The sequence below is a fragment of the Dermacentor andersoni genome, chromosome 7, assembly GCF_023375885.2.
Source record: "Dermacentor andersoni chromosome 7, qqDerAnde1_hic_scaffold, whole genome shotgun sequence".
NCBI classification, from domain to species: domain Eukaryota; kingdom Metazoa; phylum Arthropoda; class Arachnida; order Ixodida; family Ixodidae; genus Dermacentor; species Dermacentor andersoni.
In genome coordinates, this window is record NC_092820.1 from 82,752,719 (window position 1) to 82,778,607 (window position 25,889).

The 25,889-nt window shown below is 46.7% G+C and overlaps 1 protein-coding gene across 2 annotated transcripts; it reads right to left on the bottom strand.

Annotated features, from left to right (window-relative positions):
* Window positions 1-294: 294 nt before the first annotated feature.
* LOC126534199 (presenilin-1-like) lies at window positions 295-24,942 on the bottom strand. Of its 2 annotated transcripts, none has more exons than XM_050181458.2 (10): window positions 24,665-24,942; window positions 21,563-21,828; window positions 20,077-20,218; window positions 19,428-19,495; window positions 14,334-14,554; window positions 13,470-13,568; window positions 11,768-11,860; window positions 8,594-8,785; window positions 4,877-4,989; window positions 295-2,117 (listed from the first exon to the last, which is right to left on the bottom strand). In XM_050181458.2, exons 1-10 carry the CDS (start codon window positions 24,821-24,823, stop codon window positions 1,962-1,964), a joined length of 1,509 nt encoding a protein of 502 aa, XP_050037415.1. In that variant the 5' UTR covers window positions 24,824-24,942; the 3' UTR covers window positions 295-1,961. The 2 variants fall into 2 exon arrangements, with proteins under 2 accessions (XP_050037415.1, XP_050037416.1); XM_050181459.3 differs by lacking the exon at window positions 24,665-24,942 and adding an exon at window positions 24,414-24,643.
* Between the last annotated feature and the right edge of the window lie 947 nt (window positions 24,943-25,889).

A 25,889-nucleotide genomic window follows, 5' to 3' on the forward strand; every position in this document is an offset into this window, starting at 1 on the left:
CGCAAACAGGCTTCCCAGCGCAGCAAGAGTGCGAAGCGGTGCAGCACAGTGCCGAACTTGCAGGCCTCGCATTATGTAGCGGGACGTATTTAACGCGAATCTCCGACACTGCCGTCCAAATGGCGGCAGTGACTTGAGTTGCCGGGGCCCAAGGGCTCTCGGTCGTCTGATTCACCATCCTTCTTTCTTTATTTGCTTTCAATAAATGTATTATCATCATCATCATCATTATTGCCTCACAACAGCTGCTGCAAAGAATGGGAAAAAAATATATAAATAAAAACGCAGTGAAACTGACGGGCAACATAGAAAGTTTATTTTGGGGCATCTCTGATGATGAGACATATTCAGTAATACAGTAGACTTCTGCTAATTCAACTCTGGTTAATTTCATATTTCGGTTAATTCGATCCCGACCGAAGGTCGCGGCTGGAGCCTTTTGTTGCTTCGACCCTGAAATCAGTCTTCGGCAGACAATTCGAGCCTGGCTGGTCATCACACATGTGCCTGGCCCCAGTGGTGACCGCAGTGGTGACTCCAATAGCGACAGAGTCCATCTCAGCAGTACTTGGGGTGCAGTGAATGGGTCGAACAAACACCATCTCCTGTCAAAAACGGCAATATTCCGCTCACCCCAGAAACATATTAAAGCAAAAACAGTAGCTCACAATGAATGTCACTGTATTCCAACGCACATTTCTTTTTATAGGAAAATGTGAAAATTACTTGGGTTGTGCAATCTCATACGAAAACAAAACTGCATTCGAAACAGCCTACCGTCAAAGCCAGTCTAGCCAGTGTGATTGGCACTGGCACTGCCATCACAGGATGGCGACCTCGGATAGCAACAGAACGAGTTTGCGCATAGCATTACGATGAAGATGTTTTGCTTTAAGTCTGATTATGAAAACGCATAAAACGACAGCTTATTTTGCACGTTAACAACAAGTCCCGTCACATGTTCTTGGTGTTCTGGAGAATTGCGTGCGTCGCAGGACGAACTAGTGAAGCGGTTAGTCTAGGTGAGGGCCTGTATTCCGTTTGCTATTGTTGTGAAGTCTTTTCATGAATGCCAAGTATCAAACGTGCTATGGACCGTACATAGGACGACATGTGTTTCTTCATAGACAGTGATAAAACAGTCTGAGAGTGATGACAATGGGCATTAACCAAATAAAGTTCCATTTTGTGAAGGTGAAGTTCGCTAGTCACGCATTTTCCTTTTTGCCAATATCGGAGGCATGCTGCATTTCCTTTTTTCTTTGCTAGAACATTGGGTGCACATTCAGTTTCTGTGTTTTATTAGGAGCTGTAATGTCATTTTTATTTTAGTTTTTCACTTTCAACCCATATAAAGTGATTGTGCATTCAATTCGGAAACGTGTCAGAATCGGGCAAACACTGTCAAATCAATCACAAGTGTGTTTCAGTGCTTTTTTTCTGCCTCTTGTTTAATTTGCCCCTGGGATGATTCAACCAATTTCGTCGGTCCTGTCAGAGTAAAATTAACGGAAGTCAACTGTACCCACCACACTGAGCTAGCAGTACTTCCAACAAAGTGAACTGTGGCGTGTCACACAGAAGCATGCGAAGAATCATATAAATAAGCGTCACTTCATTAAAAGCAGCATCTAGGGGGGGTGGGGTCGGGGTAAACACAAAGGAAAAACCACTTTGGAAGTCCAGGAACGACGGAAGTAGTTGGCGGCCCAGTCTGTACATTCTTCTGGAGCATGGCGGCCGTTCACACGACACACCGCATCACAGCATGCTGTCGACTCAATAGTTCAAAGGGTGCCGTGTTCTCAACAACTGAAGACAACCAAGATGTTGCAGCATGTGACTCGATTAGCGTTTTTATACGGGCGGGCAAAGCACGCTGCCACTGCTTGGTTATTGCAGTGCAAGATGACTTATCGCTGCAACTCCCCCGTGCAGCGTCCTTTCGTGGTGGAGATCCATCATATAAAGACTTGCTCGCTCGCCAGGCTGTCGGCAAACGGCTGGACGAGCGACGACGTCGCAAAGTAGAAGATGAGGCCGAAGGTGATCGAGATTGGCAGGGCCGGAAGTGCCTTCTTGAATATGGCCAGCAGGAGCAAGGTTAGGCACAGGCCCTGCAAACAATCGGGAGGAGGGACAATGCAGCGTGGGTGAATACCACAGCCTCCACTTGCTCACCAGAAATGTACCGAAGCACTCGGTATTGGCTGACCGCACCGAGCTATAACTCAAGTTATGTGCATAAGAGAGGACTGGGCCGTATTAGTGCTAGAGTTTGTTGCTTGTGTCATGCCCTAGGAGTGGCACTGCCAAACAAGACTTTCGGGGGTACGACCTCTTTCGTGTGCCCTGGCACCAGATGTGCCGACATCCATGGCCAACAGTGTGTTCTCCAACTGTGCCAAGCACATTCTCTTGGCCTGGTGCATCTGGTGCTGCGCTTGGCCTGACACCATGTGCTGGTGCACCTGGTGTCAAGTCGAGCAAAAATCTCAAGAAGGTGGACGTGCCCCTAAATGTGACTGTTCGAGAATGCTGCTCCAGTGCCCCTAGTTACTACAGTAAACCCCCGTGGACTCGAAGCTGTAAAAACCGGGAAAATTTTTTAGATACCTGGAGTTTCGAGATAAGTGAAATCATGAAAACAGGAGCCCGTTGATTGCACACAGAGTACATGAAGCCTTTCTAAAATGCTGCCAGTAATGTTCTCAGTCACTTTCACGTTCATCAGCACCGGACACGTTGCCGTCTATGCACAACTGTGTTACTGTAACTTGTACCAAGTCTCTTGTACCAAGTGTACTTGGCCCAGAGTCGAGACAATTGATCCTAACACAATACAGTCAATGACTGATTATTCAGACAGCCCCGTGGCCCCGCCACTAGCTCCATAACCTTAATGTATAAGGACAACTGAAATTTCAGACACCTTAAAGTGCGTTGAGCAATACTTCGAACTCTGACTGCACAATCGTGCTCTAATATGGCCACTGAGCCAAGGAAAAATAGCGATACTTTAATTTTGAGATGTCAGCACTGTCGTTGGCCATGTTGCCAGTGCTCCGCAAAGCCGAAGCTAGCGAAGCCTAACCAATCCAGTGGTCACCGATGAGAATGTACTTTCGTCTATCTGTAGCGACAGCATGAGAGTGATCGATATACGGGCCACAGCTTGTAGCAATGCCTCATGCTATATTATGTGCCACTCTTGTCATCCACTGTTCGTGGCCGGCTGATCCTGTTCATAACGTGTTCAGAGCATCTTTCTGACCACCGAAAAGATGAAGTGCGAAGAGCGTAAAAGGAAACAGCGTAAGAGGCATTGCTGGAAAATGACAACCCCAGAATGTCTAGGCCAAGGGTAAGCAAAGGTGTGCACAACAACGCACGTTCACAAACTTAAGCTGTATTTATGAACGATCACTTTCGAAAGACACTTTCATTTTCGTGATATTTCGCATGACTAGCACTGGACAGGTCGATAGGCAGTAGCACTTCTGCACAGTGATGAGGTAGCACGCTTGGCATTGTCCCAAGAATGCCGTCACTCGCAGACGCTGACGCATCTTGCGTTATTACAGTCATGCGAAATAATAGAAGGTGTCTCGCAAAATTGACGGCCCGAGAATACGTCACACCCTTTTTGCCCACTTGTGGGATATAGTCACTCATTTTTGGGTGAATCTGGTATTTCATACTCCCGATTATTCGGATGCTTTTTGCGGTCCCCATCGAGTGTGAATTATCAGCCGAGGATTGTATTTGAAGCCAGTTGTCCAAGTAGTATAACCGCCTTCAGACATCCAAAAAGCTGACACTGCTACTTTCTGCAGCATTACGCATTCCAGACGAATTCACCTAGAAAACCGAAACTGAACTGCGGAACAGCGCAATTTGTCACGCCTTTGGCAGGTGCCCACAAGTGATGCGGTGTTTGCGCCTCACAGTCACACGGAAATGAAGCAACCATCCTTATCGCTCCTGCTCAAAAGTGCTGATCGTCTTGTGCAAGGTCAACAATGGATATGCAGCGACCGCACTGATGCATACTGAAAGTGTCCTAAATGAGAGAGAGACAAAAACTTCGGCTCCCAGATGACTGCTGCTATGCAAGCTAAGAAGCGGCAACAAGCAGCCAATCAAGCGCGCACCATCAGCGATAGACCAAAAGAAGTGGGAAAGACAAGCAGGTGAGCGCGGCTGAGCGGGACGTCTGGCCTGGCTAGAAAGCTGCCGGCGGGTGCAAGGCAAGAGCAAGCGACTCTGCTGACACTACCTTTTTGCCTTTTCCCTGGTGTTTTTGCAGGGGAGATCTCCAGACATGCTGCGTTAGGTACAAAATCTTTTTAACATAACGGGTGAAATACACGAGTTGACACCACAATAGGAAAAAAGTTTCGGCTTGACTAATATATTGAGTTATCGGATCAGTCTTAAGGAGGGTTTACTGTAGTTAGTGCCGTTTGCCAATTCATCATGTCTCAACGTACCCAGTTGGTCAGCATAAACCACAACCAACTGGCCCTTTTCATTACCCTGTTGCAACGAAACAGACCGACAAGCTGCAGAGTGGACTTGGGTGACAAAATTCTTGCGCTCTAGTTCACTGCTTGGTGTCTTCTGTTATGCGTTCAAATTGTGAAAAGAAACAAGGCAGATGTTTGTTTATTTTCATTAATTCATGTCTTTATTAACCACTTGGAATTACTATCAAACGCTTGGTGCCCTTAGCAATATGAACTATGTGTAATCAAAGTGAATTGCATAAGACACCACATAGCATCAATGGACAACATACAAAAGCACAGCTAATGATGCAACAGCGTGTCACAGTAAAGCAGTGCAGCATGGCTACATCGCACGTCCCACTTACAATGAGGATGGCCACAAAGCAGGCGACGGTCGTGTTCCAGTCACCATAGGACGACGCCTTCCCCACCAAGACGCTGTAAAAGATGAAGTCGCCCAGGCCTAGCTTGACTCCCCCTGTTGAAGGAAGAGAGCAGGGCGAGCAAAAATGCCAAGTTCATTAAAAAATATCACAGTTTTACCATAAGGTCGAAGCAATGAATGTGATAGCAACACGAAGTGTAAGACCTGCAGCTGTAGTGGCATTATGAATTGAAGTAAACGTAAGTTGGCTAACCAAAAACGAGCTGTCGTGCTAGGGGTCCTCTGTTTGAATCCTGCGGTCGGACAATTTTATTTATGCTTATTAATGAAAGCCAACGTCTTTCTTAGCGACTTTACCTCCACTTTTCCGTATTGGGTTAGTGCGCAGCCACGCCAATACATTTACGTAATTTTCAGGTTCGAGATCTGTTATTGTTTCACACTTTTAACATTTAAGTCTGAGAACATTTAAGATAAAACGAATGCACAGTTGATGTTTTGTTTCATGACATTTGTGTGTGGGCTGCCATTCTCAAGATTCTAAGGAATAATTTTGTCAAGAATGTAAGACTTGGTATGAGCAACTTTAGTGGCAGAATGGTGTGTCAATATAGCCTGCACATTCTGCACGTGATGTAGCATGGCATGGCATATAGCATACATATAATGTCAAATTCACTTATAGCAATATTCAAGTGCAAGATTCTATTGTTATAACCGATAACTATTATAACCAGGTTGCAAGAAAAAAGAAATAAGAATGGGAATGGCAGAACTGTTGGGCGAAAACTATAATGGCAGGGAGGCCAATTTCCTTCCCCACCACCTTCGTCCATCCGGCTCTTGATTGTGTCGACTCGTTTTAACTGCTTATCTCTGCTTCCTGCACTCCGATTGCGTGTAACAAGCCGTGGCGGTCGGCGTTCAAGAATGACACTGCCCTAACTCCAAAGCGGGGTCACGGGCGGTAGGTGGCATGCGAGCTACGCCGAGGCATCGCTTTGGTGGCCTCGAAAGGGGCCTTTTAGAAGAAGCGAGAAGGTTGCCACGGCAGCCTCTCAGCTTGAGAAATCCAAAAGAAACGCTGGGGCGAGATCGCCACACGCATCTCGCCACGTACTTCTCCCTGGCTTGCACGAGAAAACCCCATGTCCGTCAGCTTTGCTTGCTTTACGCGAAGCTTTCAGACATTCTTCTCCAAGACCTCAAGGTGCTCCACGTAGTGCAGCGGTAGGTCCCTCACGAAACTGAAGCCCCGGGGTACTGATCATCCGCTGGGCCTCCAGAGAGGACAACGTTGAGGCAGCCCGCACTACCACGTAATCACTGTCGCCACCACTGTTGCTGTTGCTATCCTATGTAAGCACGTTTGCGACGATCGCCTCATCGGTTAGAAGCACTTCGTTTCCAAATCTATAGCAGTGTGCGTTCCTTTCACCGGTAACGTCACGCATTACCGATTATCAGCAGGTGGATCAGCCATCTTCTATTTCGGCGGTGAGGAAAACAAGGCTTAGAAACGACATGGCCAGGAACAACTTCGATGCAACCAACAAAGACGAGCACGAAGGCCAGCGATCAATCTCAGAGCAGCACCCGTTCGCATTTTGCATTTCATGTTCGCGTTTCTGAGGGTGGGGCAGCATAAAGCTATGGGTGCAGCCCATTCGTGCTCGGAGGGGTGGAAGGGCGATGGGAGAGAGGCGCGCGAGGCTGGGGATGTGGAGAAGGCTGGGAAACAGCATGTGGCGCCGTGCAGCGGCTCTAATTTCTCTTTTTCTTTTCAAGGATTTTGAATTCCACTACCTTTTGGCACGGACACCCAGTATCCAGAATCCATCGTTATAACCGATAATATGGCATGGGGGCATTGTAGTAAGCAGGTTATTTCACCATAGAAAACATATAGAGATTGACGGTGCAGCAGCTTCTCGTTGTTGTAACCTATATACAGTGGAATCTCAATAAACAGAAATCGCTTAAACGGAACTGCCTCTTAAACGGAACACCATCTTCATGGTTAGTTGGTTTTGTACTCATGCAATTGTATTCAGCTTTGTCTCTCAGTAAATGGAACTCCTGATAAATGGAACCAATTTCCCTGGTCCCTTGAGGCTCCGTTTTAAAGAGTCCACTGTGTTGTTAAAGCTGATGTCGTTATAAGTGGGTTCAACTGTACCTAAACATATATGGAACCTCACAGCGATGGAAAAAATTCAATTGGAATGTCCATATAATTGCTATCGCAATAAAAGAAAAAAATATGCTGCTTTTTGAAGCATGAAACAAACGTTTAAGCAGGCTTAGTTGGTGAGAAAACTTGAAAGAAAGCAGTACAAAATTACTAAGATGACAATACAGTAGAACACCATGGAATTGTTTTTATTGGGACCGCAAGAAAAAATCCGAGGACACCTAAGCCCTTCTTATCAGTTGTGAATGCGGAAGCATAAATGTTGAATTGAATGCTGCTGAGCGGTCCTTCAAGTTATGAACTCCTCGCGGGCAAGCGAGTGTGTTGAACGCTTGGCGTATTTTGATTTAGCCTTACCAAGACGTAGTTAGAATGCAAGCAAGAGCTTGCGCAGACAAGGAAGGTGCAGATAACACAGGCCTCTGAGAGCAAGGGTGACGTGACGTCGAAGGGATGCCCTCTTCCCTCACGCAACACTTGACATGCTATCGCAGCACAAAATGTTCCCTTTCGCCTGCTGTGCTCTGTTGAAGCCCGAGCCAGCAAGTGCGAGCCAGCGTCACGAGCGCGCGAGGTGCACTCCTGACATGGCATCGCAGCCAATGGGAAGTTTCACTGATACAGACGACGCTGGCTTTTTCACTCGAGGGGCCAATTGGCGCTTTCACATGAAAAGAAAATGTGTGATCCGGGAAAACGTAACATCCGATATCACGTGCATTTGCCACGGTTTCTACCAGGGAAATTATAGAAGCTACTGAAATAGCACATGTGGGTAAAAGCTGTGTAACCTGCCCTTCTGTAGCCTTGTGTGAAAAAGAGCTGATTGTTTTAGAAGGCACGGCCAATGTGCAATAGTGAGATGAAAAGCAGTATCTTCTATGCACGGTTTTTGTTGTTTCGTTGCAGTGATCAGTATTAAAAATCTGCGCACTAGCAAAATAAACTTTTCGTTATTGTTGTTGCTGTTGTTGTTGATGATGAAAGTACAGCGCTGTGTGTGTCCTCTGTGTGCCTCTCCATCTTTGTCAGATTCCCCAAACGACAAGCCTGACTGGAAACGCCGTTCACCGAAGAGGTGAGTAAAAGCTGACCAAGTTGGTACGAATTCATGGTAACGCGCTAACAGCCTGGCGAAGTCAAGGACAAAAAGGTGAGCAACACATAATAAGCTCTGAAACATTAAAATTACATCGCAGAATTTAACATCTCAAGACTGCACAGTGGCTTATGCCACAATTGAGTTTTGACCACTGGGGATTCTTCACCGCACATCTAAGAAACGGTAACGCAAGCGTTTTTGCATTCCGCCTCCACAGGAATGTGGCCATGGCAGAGTTAAACCTGTCACCTGAATTCACACTCATACGACAGAACACCGCTGTAGCCACACCGCAGCCGGCAACACAAGTGCTGATCGTGATAACAACACTAGCAGCACGTTGAAGACGAGAATGAGGGCACCCCATTCCATGACACAATGCCCCAGCACCAGCCACTCACTCTCTTCTTCTTCCTGGTGGGGGAGGTCGCCAGCATTGTCGGTGGCGCTCGCGAGCGTGCCGCTGTTGACGACTGTGCTGCCACGCTGCGAGCGCCGCCGCGTCCGCTCTCCTCGCATCCGGGGCTGCTCGACCTCCACGGGGGGATCCGCGTCCCCGCCCTCTGCTAGCTGGCCGGGGCTGTTGGTCGACGCTGCACAATGGGAGGAAAAGCGTTACTGCGCGCTCTGCTACGCCGGGTGACTGTTTAAAATTCGACGCGCGGTATGCCTACAAAACTGCGCAGAATCTGCCTTCTGTACCTCTGCTCTCCCAAGCAAATTTCCTGATGGGTGCCAATGCCAAAGGAAACTTACCCCTCCGTGACGTCACATAAATGAGAGACGGTAACTGGCTGGCACATTTGTACAGTCAACTTTCGTTATTCGACCCTGACGGGATCGACAAGATCAACTGAATCAGCCAGCGGGTCGTATTAAACAATATGCAGAAAAAAATTCCATAACACACCTCTAATTCATTCGGCAGTATGCTTAGCATAGGAAACAATCCATCTGGCAGAAAACCACACCCATTGCATAGTTCACAAATGCAAAAATCTTGAAGGATTGGGAAAAAGAAAATTGGCCTCGAAACACGAGTTAGTGATACCTAATCGTATCAATCAACCAGCGCGAATCAGCAAAGAACACAAGGACTGCAATAAAACTGGTTTAGTGGGTGCTTTGGCAATGTCTCGCACTGATACACACTTGCACGTCAATTTCGCATAAGCAAGCGACATATATCATTGCAGAGCACTTTACTGACAGCCAGCAAGTTATCTACACAAATATGTGTAGTGGGTGCGATGGCTCGGGGCATCTTACATGCACCCTGAACAAATGCAACACTGCAGGGTTCATGCATGACAGTCGGTGTACACCAAAGAATTGCTGCATCGTGATCACTGCCGCACTGCAGCATCCCGTTTACATCTGATGCATATATCCAGAACGTGCTCCGCGATGTGGCACATAATCTCAAAAGCAACAATGTGACTGTCAGAATGACACATGGGACGGATGGCCGGACACATACTTGCATAGTGTTGACAAAAATGAGGTCTTTACGAACCAAGGATGTGCCTGCGGCAGGTGGAGCTAGTTGTTACGCACACATTCTGACTGCCACGTTGTAGAAGATTTTGTCTCTCATTGGCATGAATTCACCTGTGGATGCCCTGGTTGCCAATGCAGGCAATTCCTTCGGTTGAATGCAATTTTTAACGCCTATACAGTAAAGCCTCGTTAAAACATACCAACTTAATAAATAATTCCGGTTTAAATATTAGCGCAATGAAGCCCCGCCCAGTCACCACTGTTGACTGACTGCTTAGGTAAGCGACTGCTTAGTCACTTACTACATGCCAAACGGTTAATCCACAGTATTTACTTCATTTTTCGACTCGTACGAGCCCGGAATAGGGGAAAATGCCGTGCGCTCAGACCGCAGATGGCAAAATGGTGGCTCACGAACAGCGGTCGCCACCGACAGTGACATCAAAACGTGGCGGCCACAACATTTTTTCCTGCTCCGATAACTTCTGGTGCTTCCACGGTGGGTGATGGCGCTCTCACCTCCAATGTGGCGCTTGAATTGACTGTCATGAGGACATTCGCAGAGAAGTGGGACCAGGAGGGGCATTCTGTAAGAGTCCACCGAGTGGACGGTCCATTTCAGCCGCTGTTGATGTGCTGATTGGATGGAGCTGTGCGAGAGAGGAGGAGACGAGCAGCCCCATCCAATCAGCGGCGGTTGAATAGACAATCCACTAGGCTCTTATAGAAGAACCACCCTTATGGAGAAACTGGCTCGCGGCCTTGCCGAGTTTGAGGATGCCGTCGTCGTTGCAAGGTCACCTTGGTGGCAAGTGAAAATCACCGACAGGACATAGTTCTTTTCTCGCAGGTAAGTCTATAGCCGCTCATCTGCAATTGTCGGTTAATTATTACCTTGCTTAGTGTGCACCTGATCCACATTCCCTGCCAACTACGTATTAACGAGGCTTTACTGTATAAGCGTCTTCAATAAAATGTTAGCTCACGATAGCCGATGATTTTAGACAGCCTCCTGAGAGTCACGATAACAACATCTCAGTGACCAGCTGGGTTCCAGTCTAACTCATTGGTCATGAGTTCTTTTGTTTTGTGGTACAATGCAGTACACTTATAACAATATCAAAAATAATACAAAATCCGATCATTCTAACCGATCATTGCTATATCTGGACTGCCGCATAAAAAAAAAGTTGCCGAACATACCTTTGTAGCTCCAAACTCAAATTTGCCACTTGCGCAAACAATGGACATTGTAGAAAGTAGGCCATGAAAATTGAAATGTTTCTTTATACCTCTAAACAGTGTGTCATGCGTTAGGCGCACTGAAACAATTAGAAATCTGCACTTGCTTTTGCATTGGTTTCAGGTTTACAACCGTGGTGTGCATCGTGTCCAGCTGCTGCGTGAATGCTGACAGCAACCCTTTAGTGTGCACGTAATCAGTGAGCAACTAAGCGAGTTACTAATTAACTGCAATGCTTTTCTCTCTCTCTCTCCGTCTCTTCTCTGGGTGCATATGGAGCACGATCATGGGTGACATGGACATGAAGCAGTTGGCGCCATCTTGTGGCGTGCTGCCCCACTCGCGATGCTCTCTGCGGCTTTCGCAATCGGCGCGGTGGGAAGTCGCGGCGAGCGTGAACTCCAGTAGGCAGTTTTTGCCCCATCTCAGCCTCATTCGTTTAAGGAGAATGTTCCAACACAAATGTCATGCTCAGTCTGCATGGCAAACACCATCCAGAAGGCAAAATTTTGATTTTTGTATCCATCATGTGGTCATAACATATCATTATATATTAAGGCGAAAGCCTTAAGTGGTTCGTTGCGCGATGGCTTTGAAAAAAATGCGGCGTATAGTCGAGGGGTACAAAAAAAACAAAAGAAAAGACAACGACATGACCTTCTACAAGTGAGCGGCGGGAGTGAGCGGCGGATACTCCTATGCCAACTCAGCATTATAACCAGTGTGTCGTTATACATAGTATCGTTGGACTGCACTGTAGTACAGCTTCCTGTCCTCGCAAGGTCATCAGATTTAAAAAGCTCAGCGAAATTCTAGAAAGAGTGTGGCATACCTGACGAGACGTCGCTCTGTGCACCTGGCTGGTTTTGGTTAGTGTAGAAGGGATCCCGGTCAGCCATTGTCACCACACACCACGCCATAGCAGCTGTTGCATGAGAGGCCGGAAAAGGGGGTGACAAGTATGAACCTTTTTCATTAAATGACCAAGACAAGACATATGACGCATTCGTGTTACTCATAGCATATACAATGTTTCTTACGCCTATGTATACTTTTTTGTTATCATTTGCTCTGTACAATTTCTCACTTAACTTCTTGTTTTGCATCTTGCGTCGTTATTTGGTACTTGTTCCTATACTATTTATGCTGTTTTTTGTCCCCTTTATACAATGCCCTTCTGAGCCCTGTGAGGTATATTGAATGAATAAATAAATAAATAAATTACACTTGAAGGACAAGATAATAAATTTTTAACAGACACTAAAGAGCAACACGAATTTAGTTGGTAAAGTGTTCTTTCAAAACTTTCTTTACATTCTTTCTTTTTTTTGTGGAAAGAAGCTAATTAATATTATAGAATAAAAATTGGCATGGGTGGCACTAGCATCCAACTGAAATGAAGCGACTAAGTCCACATCGCTATAGTCATCAGCAAAAACTGTACAGAAATTATCAGAACACTTTGCGCCTTTTTATACTGCGTTTAGCACTGCGCAAGACACTGCGTTTGCCATGTCTCTCCAGGACTGCGTGGTCACTATCCATGGTTGCATCGATAGCGACCAGGGATTCCTTGCAGCAGCTGTGGCAAGCGTGGCTTTTGTTTTGCTTCAGTGCAAAGCATTCAGTGTCACCATGGAAGCCATTGAGGAAGAAAAACTATTCTGCTGTAGCCCCATGTGGAGATATCGAACTCACCGGCTACATTGCAATTGACAATCGATTGCCTGGGGCCAGTCCCCACTGGCAAAAACACTTACTCTGACAATAATGTGGCTCTCACATTACTATAAAAGGTAATTGTCACTGGGAGCAGCCATCAGTCAAGAGATCGATATATTTGCAGCATCCATGCAGATTTTGTGCAAAGCAGAAGTGAGTGTTATGATTTATTCAGCAAATAAAGGCGTGTTCCTGTCTTGGTTCATCCGATAACTCAAAAATTCTTTTTCCTCGAAATCCGAAGTAACAAGTTTTTACTCTTCTTTACTTTTGCAGAAGCCACAAGGGGACAGAATAGCACCGAGCTTCTTCTCCTGTATTATTCTTGTGAGCTTGCAAAAGATACAAGAAAATGTCGTGTCACACAATAGATATATTTAGTGCGTGCGGCATTCAGGTAAACACAAGCGTACTGGCCGTTTTGCTGGATGAGTGGAGGTGCAAACGGGTACGTCCTGCATGCTGAAGCCGCCTGGTGTTGCAGAGCTCAATCAGACAAACAAGAGCCAATACTGCAGCAACCAAGTGTATTCTACTTTGCTGCTGGTGTAAATTTACAGCAGCAGCGTAGTCTTGTTGCTGCCGAAAGTTTACACCAACAGCAAAGAAGATACACTTGGTTACTGCAATGTTAGATGTGTTTGCCTGGTTGAGTTCTGCACCACCAAGTGGCTGCACCGTACAGGCCGCTCACGTTTACACCTCTGCCCCTAGGGTAGAACGCCCAGTCTGCCTGCACTTACAAGAATACCGGACAAACTAAACCTCTCTAATCAGAGAAGAACATTTATTGGGGATGCAGGGATACTCACAGGAGTAGATGAGAGCAGGGAAGATTGGCTCATTACGCTCCTGCGCCGTCTCAACGAGAATCCGCAGTGGTCCCTTGGGGCACAGGACCGCGATCAAGTCTGCGGAGAGGAGGCAAGTTAATATTCCGATTCACCAGTCACAAAAGGAAGGCATGCAAAAGGTGGCACAACACCTGACCACCCCTCCATTGGGAGGGCAATCCGTGCCAGTGGGTTGGGGTGATAACAGGGAATGAGGAGCACAAATGCTGGTAGCGTGGTCACGTCGAAACCCACTGACCTCACTCAATCTATGTTTGGTCTAGACTGAGTGGTGCACATGGCAGACCTCACTGCTGCTCGTTACCACTTTCCTCCAAAAGGTCAAAATATGCGTCTCTACACGGCAGCTACTACGGCCAACCACACCCAAGCAAGCAAGTCAAACCACCCTTGTCCAACACATTAACTTTGAGGAGTCCCTCAGTGATGTCATGCTTAGCTAGCAGGTCTCCTGGAAGTGTTAGCTATAATCGTAATAAATGTTTTCAGAGGGTACATGTTGTCATTCCGACTCGGTTTGCAGCCACTCAGAGCCCTCTCAAGATTGGGTCCAGAGAAAGCCTGCTCAAGCCAAACATTCAGCTGCTCCAGACTAACTGAAGGAGGTATGTGAAGGGAATCCTCTGAGATCTCAGTTGCACTTCCAACTCAAAAGTGAGAGCACCTCTGAGCAGAAGGCAAAAGGCCTAGCACCATTGAGAACTCCTTATCCTACAGGGTATAGTTCCAAGTGGCAAGAGTACAGGTTGCAGGGCCAGCACTTCAGCACATAAGCATCAATACCGTGCACAAGGAACGACCGAGTGGTCACTGCGGCCTCACCCCAGACAGAGATGACCCCGAGGACGACCCAGGCAGTCCAGTCGGGAAGGTACTTGATGAAAACGAGTGCCATGAGTGCTGACACGAGGATGAGGTAGGCCTGCTGAAGAAGCAGGGGCCCCTTCCAGTGGATGGAGATCATGCCAACCACGCCGAAGTTCCACATGGCAAACACCACCGTTGGGTAGTCCATGGGCACATTGTATGCCCGCAGCACCTCCCTGCCACGTGATAGTGAGGAAACATTAAAGCAAGCTGAGGTTGCTGGGTTTATTGATTAATTGATTGATTGGGTTTAACATCCTAATGCAACAGAGGGGCTATGAGCGTAGCTCAGCGATTCTCTTCATGACGAAAAACGTGGTGCTGCGCGGTCAGAGGCCTGTCACAAGCGGTGCACGTCGTGTGCTGCTGCGGCCATAATACAGTGGAAATGTGGCATATTTATCACTGTATTTAAACTGGAAACCATCTTCACTGCGACACCATAGATAGTTATAGCTTTCTGAATGCAGTGCAGCCCTGTCACATAGGAAGGTAACGTAATTGCCTTGTGCGTCAGCTGTCTGTTTCCCAGTTCGAAAGGCAAATACATAGAGCCGTTAATGCTGTTTTGTTCGGTATACATGATAAAATTGAGTCTGTGAAGAGGAGCACAAATTCTGCATGTACGAAACAGCCCTTCATCAGTTCTTCTGAAGGGTGACCTAGAGTCAAAATGTGTTTTATGCATCAGTATGTGGGTGATGAATGCGAACGTAATTTGCATACGGAATATTCTTATACCAGGAAATGCATAATGAAAATCACCTGGCCTGAAGGAATGCAAAATACAATAGAATAAATGTTCATATTCAGACAGATAAACTCCCTGGCTTTACTTCTTTGCCTGTATGGCTGCTATTATAAATGAGATAGATGTATGTTAATTTGTGTCGAGATGTACACGTTTGCAATATAAGTCAACAACCTTTTTTGCCAATAGAAATAAACATGTTTTCCAAAAAAAGAAAGAAAAAGAAACTTGTTCTTACCTTGTTCAATGATCTATGATTAAGTGTATGATCTATGATGAGAGCAGGATATTGTAGCATGCCAAACAATAGTTTGGACTCTTGATGGTCGTACATACGTATATTTGAATGTAAAAGGGCAATTCTTAGGTCGCACGCGTAAACCAGCAACACGCCAAGCTTTTACAGCAAACTATAGCCTCAAATGAAACACGGCACTGCATCGCAGTGCTCGCAATACATGTAGCGCAGCGTAAGGTGCATCTCCTCTTCTGGAGTATGCTCAGGAGCCAAGTTCTTGCTCATCACAAGAAAGTGCAGGTGAGCAATAGATTAGCTTGATGACGCTGCTCGTAAGTTCAAGTTTGTGCTGCTCACAAGCGACCAGTCCAGAAGACTTCAGTTGCCCGCGGCAGTGCACACAGCAGTCACTTTCTTGTGAACTGAATTCATTTAGTTCTGAAAAAGCTGATATTTTTTTCTGCTGTGCGGCTGCTGGTATTTGTCGTCGTACTTGCCAAAACATCTTCGACCTTCTCACAGAACCATTTTGTCGACCGTCTCTCAACAGGTTGACTCCCTCACCTTTGTGCAAATACTCATTCTTCACTTGTTAAACACGCACATTCTTTTCATTTGCATCGCTATTTGCCAGAAGTGCGTGTGCAAGTTTGGCTCACTGTCTCTTCAGGATTATTTTAGCAACCGGCATCCCATCAAAGCCTTGCTTGTTCTTTGTGCGGAAGCTTCTTTCTGCTAGAGTGCTGGGTCGCATTGAAGGTACAGCATCACTTGTTAGCCGCAGATGCACCTGCGGAATCTGCACGATACGCTTAACGAAATGCTTCTCGAAGTGGTGCTGACGCACAACTAATGCGGTTTGCACATGTTCTCTGCATGGCAATGTGCAAATTCACGTTTCTCTGAAAGTTCTGGGTCTCGTGGCATCAAAATGAGTGATATTTTAGCCTGTGGCTTAGATGTTTGTAGCTGAATTTACGATTCGGTGCAAAGTAAGAATGCCCTTCCGGCTAGCTTTCTTCTGGGAAGGAACACTTACACTCTGTCTCAGAGCCTAAAAAGCGTCGTATTCACGGACGTCACCCACAGTACAGTAGACTCCCTTTGAGACGAACTGGAAGGGACGACGAAAATTTGTTTGTCTTATCAGAAGAATAATTGGCAACATGCGTGGTGCGTCCAAAAATATTACTTCAATACGGTAAATGAAGTGCTAGACTTAAAACGGGGGAAAAATTACATAAGGAGCATTTCTTTAGCTGAACTTAATAGAAAACTGTTTTCAAGTAGTACTGTTGCTTGGTTTCATGTAGTCCATGATAGATGTTTGGCACTTCTGTGCAAATTGGCGAAAAGCCACAAACGACTTCATCTCACCTAATGACATTAAAAATCCTTCTGTGCCTTCGTGCTGCCGAAAAAAGTTTGCTAGGGAGTTCAAGCAGGCACCTGCCGCTTCACAGGTGCATGCTCCGAGCTAGCGAAAGTACAAAGGAGCACGCTGAGTGCACAGCAAAGCAACACACCCCAGAGGAAAGTCTAGGTGACGTTGAGTGAAGTGGGGAAGGAGAAACGGGGCGAAGCATGGCTAAGAAGGAAGGTAAGTGGAGGTGCGCTGGGTTTACCTCCTATGGCAGTTGCTACAGGTTTCATTTGCGATATGGACGTACCGGGTTCGTCTCGTCATAACATCGTCGTCACGCACCGTACGCTGTGTGTGTGAGTGAAAGCATGCGATGGTGAGCCAACGATGGCGGTTCAATCTTGCTTGCGCAAAGGAAGAAAGTGTGTGTGAGGAAGGGGGACTGTGTCATCTTCTGTCACGCGCAAGACACCAGGGAGGTGAGGGAGGGAGGTGTACTTCGGCAGCGAGTGCCCGTGAGGGGTTTATCTTGAATGCAATCTGCTTTGGGGACACAGTTTACGGGGGCCGATGGGTCGCAGTTTTGCAAGCGCTGTGTTCTCGCCGCTCAGTTTTCATTGAAGCGACAGACAGCGCAAAGGTCACTTCCTTTGCTGCTGCTGCTGCAATTCTCCACGCTAGCGTTTTGACAGTGAGCGTCTGCGGTCATGAGGTGTGATCTGTTCATGTTTACCTGTGCACGCTGACACCATGCTTGTTAATTTAATTAGTACGCGAATGTTTACAAGGGGGCATTGTACGCCGGCGGCTGCTGCGTATGGTGCAGCTGCACGAGCCCCGTCTTGAATACGATCTGCAATGCAGACAGTCTAGGTGCACCGAGTGCCGATAGCTTCATATGCGCTATAGCACCTATATGCTTGTCCGTCACCCGCATTCTCGAAATGAAACATCACTGTTTTTGTTTCCTCTTCTTGTTTTCGCCTCTGTCCACTGGTGATGTGTGCCGCAGGCCTCCAGCAGGGTGCCTTGATGCATGTGCCCTTGGGCGTGGCGCATCGAGGCACCCGAGCCTCCAGGATCGCTAGCGGTGGCGTCACTCCGAATTTTCGCCTTAATCGAAGAGCATGTCTGAGGCAGTTTAAGCGGATTCTTTTTTTTTTTTTTGCATTGAGTCTACAGAAAACTAAACAAATGTTCCCATGTTGTTCATTATATGCGAGAATTCGGCTTAACCGAGTTTGTCTTAACGAGAGTCCACTGTATTCACTTCACTCCTTAAACTTCCAAATAAATTGCAGGAACTCGGAGAACTATCGTGACTGCGAGCACGGTGCACTGTGCCATCAGTGCATTTCACAGACAATATAAATGTCTGCTTTTGAAAATTACGCATTGCAGCAAGAAACATCACATATTTCTGCACTCTCTCAACATAATTTAACCATTTTCTTTCAGAATTTACTGTGACAACTAATTAAATTAAGTATAAGAGGCACTCAATAACAACAGACTCAGTAGCAGACAAAGCGCGCTTTGCAACAGGCCTCTGATCGCAGCGCTACTCCTGTTGTCATTACTCAGAGACGCAGCAAACTACGGAGGTCGGCACACCTGCCCATCTAGCCACCGTAGTAATGGCAGTGAACAAAGATGGGCGAAACCTTCCGCCAGCACCTAGTTTTAAATTTGTATATCTTCAGACACAAGAGTTGCAATGTGGGCTTGTTGGTAATGCATCTTCAAGGGGAGTATGGTAGCGCGATTCAAAGACGGGACAAGAGAAGACACAAAGGGACACACACAGCGCTGTGTGTGTCCCTTTGTGTCTTCTCTTGTCCCGTCTTTGAATCGCACTACCATACTCCCCTTTTCAGACACAATTTGTGAATTTACTGCCCCCGCGTCATATATATATCTAGAATCTGCAAAAAATTTGCTATCCATATGTGCAATAAAAGAGAATATCATTTTTCTGAATGCATTTTTGGATTTCTTGCCGGCCAATTAATGGTCAAGTCAAGCTAGATGAATAGATTATTCGTCTAGAAGCCTATCATTGTTTTCTGTGTGCCAGTATACGACCTTCTTGTGTAGCCATTTGCCACCGAAGAACCCCCTGCTGATCCTAGATTTGATATGCCCGGGCCAACACAGACAAGTTGATGTAATCATCATGCAACCTGTCTCTTTGCTGCTCTCTTGTGAATCAGCCAGTGCCGACATCACGTGAGAGGTACCCGAGTTGAAAACAGGTGGCACCACTGTAATTTTCGCATTCTCATTTTTCGTGCCACGGATGACAACTCCCTTTACTACACAAGCTTAACCTTCCAATCTGGCTCCACTTTCCTTAAGTGCCCCCTTTAAGTCACTGAGCTACACTGGAATATGAATGACACTGCAATGGAAAACTCAGGATTCATATTGAATAGCTGGGGTTTTTAAAAGCACACAGCAGCTTTCTGCCATGAGCATACGCCCGCTTTCTGTCATGAATTCTTCAACGCCCACTGGCAACCTGATAGACATGCAAGTTTGCGTGCATCCCCTGTCCAATGGTTCACAAGTAAGCAATCCGTGGCAGCATTAAGCTTGCCAGAGGGCAACAATGAAATTAACGAACAATCAGTAAAAGCTAGAAGAGCCTAAACATCACTTGAAAGTTATGTCAAGTTCCATCTACTGCCAACTTACCCCAAAAAGATGTACGCGAAGAGGAAGACCAACAGCAGTGAGGAAAGGATGAGCCAGCCGTGAATGACCTGCACAGGACAAGCGTTGTGTTGCACAGGTAAAAATTTAAACGATCACACAAAATATGAAGCAAAGAAAAGACCACTAGCATGCTGAAACGATATGCACAGAGTCATCCAGTTCACAAACTGGACTGCAAGCAAGTGGCACCAAGCACGAGTAAACATTACTTTTCCAACTCTCACAAATCAGATGCACGAAGCATGCGCAGTGTCCATAGATCACGAATGCACCCATACATTGCAAGATAACCACTATGCCATAGTAAATGGCATGCAACTAAGACTGAATTCGACCTAATGCTTTCAGCATTATTTTGTGCGGTTATGCAAAGCTGAGGTAATGAAGTGAGGTTCAACTTCAGCAGGAAACACAGACTGTAATACACTTTTTTGTGGCAATGAAAAAAAAAATGAAACAGGAGAAAGGCAAGAAAATAGACATGCTACAACAGCCTCAGCACATATGCCAAGTTAACGTTGACTTCCTGCATGTCTTTCGTCGTGACAGCACCATCAGTACAAAGGCACTTCTGCCCGAGCACTGTTGTGCTCACCACTAGAGCTCTGCAGTTGTAGAAGACACCCACCTTGTAGCAGCGGAACTTGTACAGGACAATGAGCAGGATGGTCATGACCACAATGACACCCATCAGGATGAATGCATTGGCAAAGGACTGCCAAACTTTGGTGCCCGTGTCCACTGTCTGGTCGGTGAATGGCGTGTACACCCTGAAAGGACAGCCATGCACATGTGCAGCATGACACAAAGGCATCAGTTGTCAATGGGACAGGAATACAAACCAAGTCCTAACACGACAATGTTAAGGGCTCCGTGTCGCAAAAAAAATCCATTGTCGCCGTTGGACGTCGTGTTGCAAGAAGTCATTCCGAACCACAACCATGCAGGCCCTCTACATGGCGCAGAGACGTTACTGAACTAATTTAATTCCTCAAAGTAAAATATGCCAGAAAAATTGTAAAGTGTGACCTAAACACAACATGCAGACATGATAGTGCCAGAGTTTAATTTGAATATGTACCAGATAAAATAATTCTGTTACGTGAAAACTCAAACACAAACCCCTTTTCCGCTCACAGAGTGACGCGGTATGCTCGCTTCCTTGCAAAAGCACCATCGCACTCACCTCTATGCAAGCGCAAGAAAGCTGCGATCGCCAGGAAGCGTGACAAGCACTCAGAGATCTTTTAATGCTATCGCGTTGCACTCTTAAAGGCGAAGCTTAAGCATCCTCTAAGTTTTTACTACACTAACACAACAAAAAAGTATGCTCAAGGGCACTCAGAGTGTGATAACCACTGGGGACACTCGCTCACTATGTCTTCCCGTTTTGTTAAGCTTGCCTTACCTGTGCAAACACTGTGCAAGGGGCCATGTTGGTTGGTGCATGCAGTTATGATGGCCATGGCCAGAGAATGCAAGCCAATACTTTGTTGTGTGAATCACTCTACCCCCATAAGTGACTGTGTGAAAACTGGTGTAATATGTACAAGCATCAGATGTTAAAAGGAGCCATGGAAAGTGCAACACAAATGAAAGTACTCTTCCACATGACCTAACATATGCACTTGGATGCACTTAGACATCCTCAGCAGTAAAACACGGAGATGAGGGCATTTTTTTTCTTTTTTCTTCAAATACAGAAGACATTGGCTCTGGTTGATTAAATATTTCGGGTAATTCAATCCTGACCAAAGGTCCCAGCTGGAGCCCATGCATTTCTATGGGCCCAAACTTTATTTCAATCCTAAAATCAGCCTGTGCTGAATAATTCCAACTTGACCAGAAAGCCTGCATGCTCCTGAACCCTCTGGTGACCCCAATAGCAACCCCCTTAAAGGGTTAAAATCAATAAACCTTCTCCACTTGGCTCGTAGTGGGAAGTATGGCGATCAATGTTATTAAAAACCTTCGTCTAAAGTTAAGCTGGCTTGATGGAAGTACTCTGTGTCCTCTACTCCTTTTTCCCACCAACATTGAGCGCTGTTTCAAATATAAAGGTTGAAGACGGCCCAACTTAGCCCACATCAAAATGTTTCGAGTGGGGCACTCACAGGTAGGTGTTGGTGTGCCGATAGAAGTTGATGGAGCTGATGGTGGCCACCACGACGAGCATGCAGAGCGACACCGGCACGAACAGCTTGATGACGTGCTTGGCACCGTACTTCAGCTCCTCCTCCTCTTCCTCGTCCCCACCCTCGCCACCCCACGATGGGGCCCGGCCCCGACCAGTCGCCATTGCAGTGCCACCCGCATCTTGCCCCTCGCGGCCAACAGCTCCACCAGAGAAGGCCACTTCCACTTCTTCGTCACCTGTCGGCTGCACAGAACGGGAGAAAGAGAGACACTTCGCAGTAAGAGACCACGAACAACTTCAGCAGGTTCTGTGCAACTTTTTAGCACCTCACCATGATAGGGCAGCATCCTCCGTGATAACCACTACTTGCACTGCCAGTGAGTTTGCATGCTGGCACCATGAATTACCAGCTTATAGTCCTTAGCTCCAGAGGACTCGGAGGAGGCTGCATTATTGCTGGTTGGTAAATGTTGAGGGCATAATAGCACGGTCTGATTAGCAATAATTTTTCTTTTTTCCTAAGTGTCATGTCAGCTGTTCTCACTAAATCAAAGACAGTCGCACAGCTTGTCTGCGAGAAAGTAGAACTGGGCACTGTCGGTTCTCGGCCGCGGCTCACAGCAATGCTGCACGCAGCCTCGCTTATCAAGCTGGTGACTATATTGAGGCAGATGCGTGGGTATTGATGGCCATGTTATGTGCCTGCGTGTGTGTGTTTCTTTAAGCGTTCTGCAGCCTTGTACAGTTAATATTGTGACTACAATGCAAACTGAGATGAAATTCGAAGCTGCCGTTAGGAGCCAACAAGGGGATTACACGTGAGTCACTGGGCTCGACATGTGCGCGTCAACGGTGAACAGCCTACTAGTGTCTCCAACTGCTTTCCTTTTGGTTGTTTATAAAACACCTTTATTATAAGAAAACTGAAAGTTGGGTGAGTCTGTAATGACTCATTCTTCAACTGAGGATGCACAAAAGACCAACAGAGTCTGCATGATAATTTGTTAAAACTATATTTCCACTCGACCATTCGTCCTTTGCCGGGAAGGAATGTGGAGTAGGGTGTCAGGGTTGGTAATAAGGCTGTAGGATGCAGGAGTTTTGTTTCTCTGCTGTTACCCTGATGGTTATGGGATTATCTTTTATGGTCAAAATTACAGCTGGATCTGGGTAACATGTCCACAACCCTTCAGCTGTAACCAGGATTCCAAGCTTTGGATCCTGGTTACAGCTGAAGAGTTGTAACCAGGATTTCAACTAAGATGTCATTAACTTGCATTTGTTCCCTCACCCAATCTGCTCTTTTCTTATCCCTTAACGTTACACCTATCATTCTTCTTTCCATAGCTCGTTTCGTCGTCCTCAATTTAAGTAGAACCCTTTTCGTAAGCCTCCAGGTTTCTGCCACGTAGGTGAGTACTGGTAAGACACAGCTGTTATACACTTTTCTCTTGAGGGATAATGGCAACCTGCTTTTCATGATCTGAGAATGCCTGCCAAACGCACCCCAGCCCATTCTTATTCTTCTGATTATTTCCGTCTCATGATCCGGATCCGCCACCACTACCTGCCCTAAGTAGATGTATTCCCTTACCACTTCCAGTGCCTCGCTACCTATTGTAAATTGCTGTTCTCTTTCGAGACTGTTAAACATTACTTTAGTTTTCTGCAGATTAATTTTTAGACCCACTCTTCTGCTTTGCCTCTCCAGGTTAGTGAGCATGCATTGCAACTGGTCCCCTGAGTTACTAAGCAAGGCAATATCATCAGCGAATCGCAAGTTACTAAGGCATTCTCCATGAACTCTTATCCCCAAGTCTTCCCAATCCAGGTCTGAATACCTCCTGTAAACACGCTGTGAATAACATTGGAGAGATCGTATCTCCCTGCCTGACACCTTTCTTAATTGGGATCTTGTTGCTTTCTTTATGGAGGACTAAGGTGGCTGTGGAGCCGCTATAGATATCTTTCAGTATTTTTACACACGGCTCGTCTACACACCGATTCCGTAATGCCTCCATGACTGCTGAGGTTTTGACAGAATCAAACGCTTTCTCGTAATCAATGAAAGCTATATATAAGGGTTGGTACTGATTTCACTGCCAAGTTCAAATCTTTAACCACACATAAGGCTGACGTTCAGTGCCATTCGTTTTCCGAGGTGGGCATAAGGCCGCTGCACGTCACCATTCGTTAAAAGCAAGTTCTTGCAATCGTACGGCTACGCCAGTGTTTTAACTGCCCTACTGACGCAGCATTTCAGTGCTTGAGCAATCATTGCGCAAAGCTTGTGCGGCTGCGTCACCTTTACCATGCCGCGCCAGAAACTAGCGACAGATTCGCTTTGCGCGAGAGCACCGTTTAGCGCTGCATTGTGCGTCGTTGATACACATGTAGTGCAACACTGGTCAAGCAAGGCAGAGACATTTCGCGGTGCTTCGAAATTCGCGACATTCAAAAAGGAATCTTTTGAAGAGCCAGCCAGACGATCGCGAACGTCACTGCAGGTCTCCGTACACACGTACGAACGCACAATTCAAGGTTTCACGAAAACTCAAGCTATAACAAACGCTACTTTGCCAAGCAGCAAACGACTCCGGGTTAACGGCACTTGTGATTTCGACGACAAAGTGAGGAAAACACCACCTCTCCGCGGTGTTTACGCGGGCCCGATTTCTAACGTTGATCTCTGACAAGCCAACGCTTTTGCGAGCCGTTCGACGGAGAAAACAAACATGTAGGCGTACTGATAACACGCTGGAGTGATCGCGCTGTAACCTCCGCACATGGCGGGTACGCTTCGAGTGTCGGGCGACGAATTTTTTCACCTCGATTAAACGATCCTCGTCGACAGCCTCCATGGCTCCTCCGATCCGCAATCACGAACGAGCGATGAGTCGACGATGCGACCGACGGAGAAAGAGGAAGACGAAGCCGGGCGGAACAAACTCGATCGTGGCGATACCGTCTGGCCTTTATCGCGAAACAATGGGGCGATGCCAGGCATCGATGCGAAACCTCAGCGCGAGCGAGAGGGATTCCAACTGCTGCGACACACACACACGCACACACAACACACCTGCTGAGAGTGGCCGTCAACGACATCGCGACGTTTCCGGCTCAGCCGCGGCGGATCAAACTTGACGGGCGCGGCGTTCCTCCCCAAGTCTGCGTACGTCGACGTCGGTTCCATCAGGCAGAGGTACTCGTTCAACGATTCAGAATCAGTGCCGAGCATAAAACGGCTTTATTTAAAAGCGATATCGGGCGTTTCTCCCGTTCGCCATTGATGAAAAGTAAAAAAAAAAACGACGAAGGTTGTCCGGCCTGCTGCGGACTTCCCAACACTTCCCAAAACGGTGGTGTAAACTTCCGGTCCGCGCGGATGTGTTTCCGGCCTCGATAAGCCGATGGCGAGACGAAGGTAGCCAAGCCACAGCCATTAGTTCATGAAGTTCATGAATGAACTTTTTTTTTTTTTTGCGATTTACGGTAAACTTTGCAAACGTTTCTCGGAGCTTAACCTATAATACTCGTATAGAGTCCATGCGGGGCAGTAACAACATACTACTTTTGAAATAAACGAAGTCGGTGTGGTCATTCCTGCAGTTGCAGAAAGCGAACTCTTCATTCATATGTGCCACAGACCATGCTCATTGCGTTACAGTTTTAAGGGGCTTTCATCACTGTGACGAGATATCCACAAAATCCGGCAATTTTTCGAGGTCAACGGGTCTGAATGAAATTTCCTGAATGCGTTCGTTTGTACGCTTCCGTCATTGCTTTAAAACGTCGGGCTTGAGAGTTGCGCTGATTTTTTAGAAATTAATTTCATTCATTCCCTCGTGCCACCTAAAAGCCCCTCCATGCTGATACCGCGCGTGAGCTGACGGAGGGGTTTTAGTACCACCTGCCTTGCCTTGCCTGCTCCTCAGCTACTGGTCACATTGCGTTATGACGGAAAAGGTCGAAAAGGTGCAGAGCGTGGTGGGAATTAATGGCAGACGACAGGGCCGAGAAATCGGCTAGTAACAGCCTTATCCCGTGGCGGCAGTGTAGTAGTGTTCGGCGTGATGAGTTGCTATCGCTAGAAGTTGCGTTCTGTGTGGACGGGCAATAGATGGGAGGCAAGCGTGTTGCGTTGATCGCTACACGAACTTCAGCCCTCGCCATCCGCAGACAGTTTGAGCTTAATTGGTGGAATTCGTCGGAATCGTAGCTGTCACTATTCGACAGATCCGAATAGCTGGTGCAGCTGGCATTGCCACCCGAAAGCCCAGCGCGATCCTTAATCAGCTGAGCGT

Coding starts and splice junctions, on each gene's coding strand:
- LOC126534199 (XM_050181458.2), bottom strand. CDS start 24,823: ATGCTCGGCACTGATTCTGAATCGTTGAACGAGTACCTCTGCCTGATG. Junction 11,861..13,469: donor CCCTGCTCTCATCTACTCCT/GTGAGTATCCCT, acceptor CTCATGCAACAG/CTGCTATGGCGTGGTGTGTG. Junction 2,118..4,876: donor GCTTTGTGGCCATCCTCATT/GTAAGTGGGACG, acceptor GATTGTTTGCAG/GGCCTGTGCCTAACCTTGCT.